The following is an 8,748-nucleotide window of genomic DNA, read 5'->3' as shown; positions in this document are numbered from 1 at the left end:
CGGCAAGCGCCGCAAGAAGCAGGAGGGCGCCGCGGCGGCGAAGTTGCCTCAGAGCTTCTTGCGGGACGGGCTGGGCTACGTGCTGGGCGCCCTGGGCTCCCGCGCCGGCCTCAGCAGCCTGTGCGAGAGCAGCGACGAAGAGGAGGCCCTGCCGGGGCCGCGGGAGGAGGAGGAGGACGCCGCAGACCCTTCCGAGGAGGATGATGTGGAAGGGCAGTGGGAGAGTGAAAGCTCGTCCTCGTTCCCCGAGGACGGAGGGGTGCCTGAGGCCAGCGAGCCCCCGGGCCAGGAGGAGGAGGAGGAGGTAGGATGTTAGCCTCGGATAACACAAACGTGCTTCTCAAAGTACCTGCCACAGCCTGAACATAAAGCAGAGTTTACATCACCTCTGTAAAGCATAGGTGTTTGCTCTCTAGTCAGGCCATGCAGAGTGTTGTCCTAGGTCAAAACAGCTTTCAGAGGTCTGCCAGGTCCTGGGGACAGCTGTTAAGTGTGGAGCACAGAGCTCCCGCAAGTCAGGATGCTGGCAGATGATACCCTAAAGCACAAGGCATGTGGCCTTGTCTCTATATACAAGATCAGCAAATAAAAGGAACTACCCTGGCTTCAGAGGTTAAGAACATGATTAAGCACTTCTGCTAAGAGCAAAGAGAGTTTGTGTTGAAATCGTTATCAGTTGCAAACTGAAGTGTTACTTTTGGATCATCCCAGAGGTTCTGCCTGTGTTAGGTCTTGTAGCATGGGTGGAGGAGCGGAGGTCAAACAGGTCATTTAGCCCATGTGGCACTAACTTCAACTGTTAGTGCGTCTGCAGCTGATAAAACCTGGATAAAACCAAGACCTAAGATGTCAGGTTTTATTAACAATAACTTAAAGAATATTTCACGTGAAGGGAAGAGGATTTTGCTGCCATCAAGCTGGTTATAAGCGGTAACTTGTTGCATGCTTCTTTATGAAGTTGTTCCTTTGGCATTGGTTATTAGGTGGTAAAATATAAACTTAACTAAAAGTTTGGTATGTTAAATAGAAATATATATTTGTGTTCAAATGTTTAAAATGCTAGTCTTATATGATATCTTATTTTATTGTTTTCCTGGTAAGAGTCACAATCACAGTGCTACGAAGTATGTTCCCCCTCAAGTAAGGAAAGCTCAGGAGACAGTAGATGACAAGAAAAGAGAAGAATTGGGAAGACTGAAGAAAATGGTGAATGGTCTCATTAATAGGTAGTGTAATAAGGAAAGTCATTAATCTTTCTGGTTTGATGCGACAGTGCTCATCATTCAAAGAAAAGTGGCAAGGATGTGACTTTTGTCTTCACAAACTGATTTTAAGTTGGCAATTGTGTCTACTATCCTTAATAATAATTATCTTTGTTGATATAAATTCTTCATCAAGTTGGTCATGATGGAAGTTCAAAAATCTAGAAAATAAATTTAAGATTGGGCTGAATTCCACACAGCAGTTGCCTGCAAATGCTAGGTATAATTCACTGTCAGTTGGAGTATGCCTATAAAAAAACCCCCTCATGTTGTCAGTTATAGGCCTCCACAAAAAAGTATTATTTTCTTTTTTTAATTAAATAAAATTAAATTTCTCCCAACACTACAGCTGAGGAGGAGCAACACTTTATAGCTTAAAGTATTGAAGAACAGAAAAATTAATTAGCACTTTCATGTGTTTTAATTTTAAAGTATTTTTAAAATAAGAAATCTATTGGCATTTTATTTTATCTATGATATCTGTAAAATGCAAGCTACAGTATACAGTTTGTTCAGTGATTTAGAATTTTATATACCTGATATGTTAGAAAAGTATGAGACATTTTCATACTTAATTTCTCCAAAGACTTTGATGTGCCTTAGTTAAAACTGCTAAGAACAAAGTTTGTTTTCTTAATAAGTCAGTACAGTAAGAACATTGATGGTGCTTTGTAAATACTGCTACTAATCTGTTTTTACATGTAAATATTGAAAAAAACAGAATTAAACATATGTTGTATTTTTTTATTTTCATGAACACAGCAAAATACAAAAGGTCCCTTCCAGTCATCTTTTCAGTCTTTCTTCTTAAGCCAAGCTAGTTTCTCCAAAAAAGAATAGGTTGCTTGTTGGGTAACTTGAAAATTGTGGAACTCTGTAAAGAGAAGAAAAAGTGAACATCGGATTTTGTTTCTCAATAGGTTGAGTGAACCGAATATGTCCTCCATTAGTGGACAGATAGAGGAGCTCTACATGGCCAACAGCAGAAAGGACATGAATGAAACCCTGACAGATACTCTCATGAATGCTTGTGTTACTGCAGTTGCCATGCCTGCAAGATTGATGATGGAGCATGTCCTTTTAGTCAGCATTCTTCATCATAATGTAGGAATTGAGGTAATTCTTGTGGTTGGGACTAATTTTGTTTAATAATACATATTGCAGAGTGTTTTCCTTGATGTTTTGTTTGAATTGCTTTTTAATTTTTGATTGAGTGTCACTGAAGAGCATCTATAGTTTAATTTCGTCAGTATTTGTAGCTTTTTAGCTAGGTGTCCGCAAGTGAAAGGGACCAAGTCTGTTGCTTTATCTGATGAATTTATTTCCTCCATGAGTTACCACTTATAAAACCATAGTTTTTTTCATCAAAGTCTTTCTGCACTGATAAAACTGATTTTTTAAGCTTCAAGTTTTCTCCTCTTTAATTACATTAATCCATTTCTGTTCTCATGGCTATATGAAGACATTGTTCTTGAACAATGTGTATCCAGATAAGGAAAGTGCTGCAGTTACAGAAATCCTTTTACATCAGTGGAAAAAGTCCTTTTTTTAAACCCAATCGTGCAAATCGTCAGTGGAGTTAACTAGGTATATGAATGACTCCAGAATATGAAAAAAACTTCAAAAAGCATGGCAAATTTTTTGGAGGGTTTTTTGTGTGTTTAAGCCTGATGAATGATTGGGATAAATATTTCCTGCTTACTGTTAAGAAGAAGCTGAAACTACTGATGTCAAAGGAAAGATTTTAGCTCATTTCATTGAAATGTCTCTCAGGAAACTGAGGTGTTTCAGCACCATGTTCCTATCAAGTTACATTTTCTTTCTACATCTCAATGCAAAAGATGTACTGATGCAAGTTTGTCGTATAGTCACCTGGATGCTGTCTCTGAAACCATATTAAATATCAGATGAATGCAATTACAGCAGCTTTCTCCATGCAGCCTAGCCATTAAACTTTTTTTGTTCCTCTCAACTGTTTGAAAGGCAGTTCTGACTGCAAATATAACTTAATATTATATTACAGTGCTGTGTTAAGAAGAGAAACACAATCTTTTTAGAAATTGAAACTTTGCAAAATACCTAGTAATAGGTTTTAGATATAGGTATACTAATAGTTATTAGAAATATATAGGTGATATCTAGACAGTCGTCTGTACTACTGACTGTTAAACAGCATCTTTGAATCTAAGACTATAGTATTTAAGTATACTATAAAGCCCCGTTTTTTTTTCTGTAAAATAAATGTAGGACATGTTACATGGAAGTGTGATAGCACAGCTGCATTTAAGATTAGTCTGAGCCATGCGAAAGTTGGGATTGCAATAACTGTGTTTATACATTTGTGCAGTATGATCATTGGATAGTTACAAGCCTTGACCGTCTTAGGTTTTAATGCAGGTCAGTACTGCTGCTGGGACTTCTGGTTTTCATAAGAACAATCAGCAAATATTAGCACCATAATAATGTGGGGGGTTGTTGTTTAGCAGTGATGTGTTCATTACCTGTGTATATTTTGGTATGCTTTCTAATTCCAGTCTTTAGCATTAGTTCTCTCTTAACAAATGTAGAGATTCCAAAATTTGTTTTCCCAACTGTACTTCTGACAAATGGCTAAGACTTATCCCCACTTCAAAATCAGCAGAAGCTTATGCTCAGCAACTGTGAAAACTTGGTATGTTGGGGGTTGTTTTACAATATATTTTTTTTACCCTCCTGTTAAGGATTTTGTTCTGGAATGCTGAACTCTGATGCATTCGGTTTCTGACATGCAGCTTTTACTGGATGAATGACTAGCAGTAACAGCATGCTAGCCTGACAGCTGGGAAGATGCTAATATGGGTCCACAACCATTATGTAAATGAATTCTGATGTATGTGTACTGTAAGTTCATAACATTTGCTTTTCTTGCACAGACTTTAAAAGGCAACTGGATGGCATATATGAGGTGTAAATAACATATGCTTTAAGAAAATGTCACACCACTTAGATATTTGTATATTTAAATGTAGAACAACCATACTGGTTGCGAGAAGCAACGGTATTTCTTTAAAATTAATAGTGGCAGTGCCCCAAAAATGAATATTTTACGGATGTCTGTAGAATCTAGTTACAGTAGATTTTTTTCTTCCCCCCCGCCATGGAACTATTGCCAGGTCGGTGCTCACTTTTTGGAAGCCGTGGTGAAGAAATTTGATGAACTCTGTAAAAGTGACGCTGAAGGGAAAGAATGTGAAAATCTGCTTGCCTTGATTGCTCATCTGTATAATTTCCATGTGGTTCATTCCCTGCTGATCTTTGATATTCTGAAAAAGCTTGTTAGCACTTTCACTGAAAAAGAGATTGAGTTGGTTTTGTTTCTTCTGAAAAATGTGGGCTTTTCCTTAAGAAAAGATGATGCATTGGCTTTGAAGGAACTGATCACTGAAGCCCAGAGGAAAGCAAACACAGCGGAGAAGAAACTCCAGGATCAGACTAGGGTATGTGTGTGCGTTTTAAAGGTTTTCTGTTCTGAATAAACTTCAATAAGCACTTGGATACATGTGTTAATTTATCAAAGTGTTTTGTGCTACACTCTATTTAGATTCTAAGTTACCATTAGTATTCAGTTGTTGCATTCAGCTATTTGCATTCTCCTTGTCTGTCTCCCTTAGTTCTTAGGACACAGGCACCAAAATTCTTGTTATGGGTGAGTCTGGGACTGTTTTGTGTCTTATGCAATGGACAGTGCTTTTCTGGTTTTTTTGATACTTTGTACACTTCAAAAAATGGTCACTGAGGCATGGTGTTTAGGAGATTAAGCTTTGAATTGAAGCTTGAACACGAATATAATATGAGTTAAAGTAAACATCCTTCTCTGTATCTGTAATCTAAATTCTGCTGTATATTGCCAGCTGAGCTGCTTATTCTCACAGAATAGTAATTTCAAAATACACTCTCTACTTTATTTAATAAACTTACAGCACATAGTCCACAGAAATATTTCTTTTCCCAATAGGTTCGTTTTATGCTAGAGACTATGTTGGCGCTAAGGAATAATGACATGCGTAAGATTCCTGGTTATGATCCTGAACCCGTTGAAAAACTCCGCAAATTGCAAAGAACACTGGTGAGAACTTTCTTGACATATGTAGTATAGCTATTCTTAAACCGGAAGTAATTATTTGTATTGTGTGTCAGCTTGATGGGCTATAGTATTTTTTAATTCATTTAACAGTCTGAAACTCTTGTGGACAAAAATCACTTCTTAGATCATTAAGTATAATGTCCTGTGTCCAAGTTAAGTCAGCAGTCAACCAGCCTTCTGCAGAACAGTTTGAGAAAGGACATAATACTTAGCCAAAGGCTTTGCCTCAAAGTCCTATGCTTGAAAAAGAGATTGTGGGATGTTTAATGATGGTGCAGAAGAAATGAGTCATCATGACAAGTTCTTTTTTCCATAGATTTTTAGATGCCCGCACCCACTCCTAACTGTACCAGAATTATTTTGGAAGTCTTAACACTTCTGAAAACCCATATGTTTGGGTTTTGGTGGGGGTTTTTTTGGGGTTTTTTTTTTTTTTTTTTTTTTTTGGCAGAGAGCAAGCAGTTTGTCTAGAACAAACCAGTATAAAATGCATGAAAGTAATTGTCTCTTTGGATTAATAACTAATTCATTTTCATGGGACTTGAATCTGATTTTAGAGTCCATGTATCTCCAACCTGGAAACTACTCGTCTACAACACCAAGGGCATCTTAATTTTCAGGAATTTTCAAGTGCAGGATGTGCACATCAGTGATAATAGGGCAGGCAAAAATAAGCTATGTAACCTAGTTCTGTAGAATTTCCTCTCTTAAATTTTCGCAGTCCTCTTAGTACGCTTCTAGGCTCTTTTGTTGAAAATTCTTATTTTGTTCAAAGAGTTTAAACTTGTTGTCGTTTGAATTGTACGAAACTTAGGGCACTTTGTCATGTCATTTTATTTGATCAGAAGTGTTCCAACAGGAAAATCATGACCAGATTGTAAGATGCTGCAGCTGATTTTCAACGTCAGCATCAAGTCTGAATTCCAATCAAGTTTTACAATTAGAAGATGGCTACTTTTTATTTGATTATCTCTCTTTTAAAATAAAAAAAAAAATCAAGAGCTTCTAAATGTAGATATAGATTCTTGTATTTGAGAAACTAGAGCATGTGGGAAACTTGTAAATTCTTTTCAGGTTGTTGACTGAAACTAAAGGTTGGGGGGGAACATGTGAAGAACTTAATCTCTATAAAGTTATTTGTTTGAAGTATTTGTTTAAGTAATTTAAGTATTTGTTGTTTTATGGATTTTTAAAAAAAAAGCTTCAAATAAAAGCTTCTGCGGTTTTGTATTTTGTTATCCAAGGTTCACAGCAGTGGTTCTGGAAAAGAAACTCAGCTCCGTGTCTCCCTGGAATCTCTCCTCAGTGCTGATCAGGTTGGTCGCTGGTGGATCGTAGGGTCATCCTGGAGTGGAGCGCCAATGATCAATGATACAAACGGCAAGACTCAGCAAAAACTGCATATAGGAAAGGTAAATCCAGGCAGTGCTAGTTGTAAGTCTGAGTGTTTGTGATCATTTGAATATTCTTCATACAGGTGAATAAGTTTGTTTCAGAGCCCACCAAAAAAATCTTTGTGGGCTCTTGTAAGACTAAGCTTTTCGACTGTAAATTCTGCATTTACGTTTTTCAAAATGTTGTACTCGTGTGCTTCATAAGAGCTGTTGCTACAAATATTACGGTATAGCTTGTGTTTTCTTACCCTGTGGAATAGCAAAAGTAAGTTATGTAAGTGGAAGAGGAGACTTGATTTAAAAGTGGATTTGCGAGTATGAATTCTAACAGGTAGTGTTGTCTGTCCGTGGGTGGCATGTATCTAAGCTGATTCTAAAAGTAGTGTCATGAGATGGTCATGGTGACTTATATTAGAGAAGCACATCTTAAAAATAATTGGCATAATTAAAACACATTAAAATGTATTTCCCTAGTTGAAAAAGCTCCTGATGCCTATGCCTCTGGACAAAAGCTCAGGACTTCTGGATTGCTGCTTCATAGTTTACTGGAGATCTTCATTAATGGTCTTATTCAAGGCTGCACAGAAATAGCTTTCTTAAAGCAAGCATAAATAAAATATCACTTAATTTTTTTTTCCCAGGTGAGTTCAAAGATAATGGAGCTTGCTCGTAAGCAGAGAATGAACACTGATATCAGGAGAAGTATTTTTTGCGTCTTGATGACAAGTGAAGATTTCCTGGATGCCTTTGAAAAGCTTCTCAAGTAAGTACAGACTACCACAGAAAACAGCCCAGAACTAAAAACAGCATTAGCTGGGTTGGAAAGAAAGTCTAGCCTTCAGAGCACTTAGTTGATAATATAATTAAAGTAGTGCATAGCTAGGGATCCACATAGGGTGAAAGGGTAGGAGAGGGACCAAAACCCTGGTGTAAGGACTAGTAGGGGGCAGGCAGAACTGACTGGCAGTCAGAGGAAAGGAGTAGTCCCTGTTATTGTCACTTATGTGACAACAGCACCTTTTGACTTAAGGAGCCTGTGTCTTTTTGCGCTGAAGATGTGCATCCTGTTCTAGCGGATGGCAGTCTGTTGGAGGCTTGCTTCCTTACAGAGGCAGACCAGAAGCCCCTGCAGAACATCTCAACAAAACCAGACATTGGTTTTGTCACCGGATTTCTGTACTACTGCCACTTCCTTTACTTCTTGCCACCTTGTTAAGCCATCTTGTAGGTCTCTGTCCATACTTGCATGACCTGGTAGTGTTCTAGCACCTCCATTTCCCTCTTGCAGAATCTATTATGGATTTGCTCCAGGGTCACATTTCGTGTTAGGACCGGTTTCCTTACCATGTGGCAAACAGCTCTTTAGAAGACGATGTGATAAGGGAAAAGCTCAAACTAAGCTATTCTTTGTGTTTTGTCAGAATATTAATTGTAAGTCTGTAGTAACTGGGAGGGGAGAGATCAGGTCTGAACTTTTCTCTTGCAGTCTTGTAATTCAAGGGAATTGTCTTACCAGGATGGCATGCAATTATTTAATTTGCTAACCAAACCAAAACAGACTTTGTAATAAAGTCAACTAATATTTGATTAAATGCCACTTCTGTAAAACACGGCTTGGATATAAGACTGGGATGGAGTCATTCCAATATCTTAATATGGCCTGTTCAATTAAAAGAAATTAGCTGCTGCAATTCTTGCCAAGACCTGGTAGCTCAATTTGCAGATTGATCCTTGACTCTCATTCATGCTATTTAAACTAGTATACAATCTGTATACATACAGGCTTGGCAGAAAAACTGTCTGCAGATTGCCTGGTGTGTGTTGATGCTGATTTTTTTACAGCAAACTCAGAGGGAGGAATTCTCAAATCTGCCTGCATCTGGCAGAATATAATGGAAAGTATGAATTAACTTCAATGTGAACATGTGTTCCAGGGTGTATGGGAATTTATATTCATATGTTTGATGTC

The 8,748-nt window shown here is 37.9% G+C and overlaps 1 protein-coding gene across 1 annotated transcript in view; it reads left to right on the top strand.

The window, feature by feature from the left end:
* Positions 1-4: 4 nt before the first annotated feature.
* NOM1 (nucleolar protein with MIF4G domain 1) overlaps positions 5-8,748 on the top strand; it is a gene marked incomplete at its 5' end in the record, with an annotated part of 13,996 nt that continues 5,252 nt past the window's right edge. Inside the window, 7 exons of the mRNA XM_010287006.1 lie at positions 5-304; positions 1,102-1,226; positions 2,183-2,378; positions 4,415-4,738; positions 5,257-5,367; positions 6,630-6,797; positions 7,421-7,542. Of these exons, the coding sequence (XP_010285308.1) occupies positions 5-304; positions 1,102-1,226; positions 2,183-2,378; positions 4,415-4,738; positions 5,257-5,367; positions 6,630-6,797; positions 7,421-7,542 (1,346 nt within the window). The remainder of the gene's footprint in view (positions 305-1,101; positions 1,227-2,182; positions 2,379-4,414; positions 4,739-5,256; positions 5,368-6,629; positions 6,798-7,420; positions 7,543-8,748) is intronic.

This window comes from Phaethon lepturus, unplaced genomic scaffold (genome assembly GCF_000687285.1).
Source record: "Phaethon lepturus isolate BGI_N335 unplaced genomic scaffold, ASM68728v1 scaffold36215, whole genome shotgun sequence".
Taxonomy (NCBI): Eukaryota; Metazoa; Chordata; class Aves; order Phaethontiformes; family Phaethontidae; genus Phaethon; species Phaethon lepturus.
The sequence above is the reverse complement of the archived record's forward strand: the minus strand, read 5'-3'. Positions and strand labels throughout refer to the sequence as shown.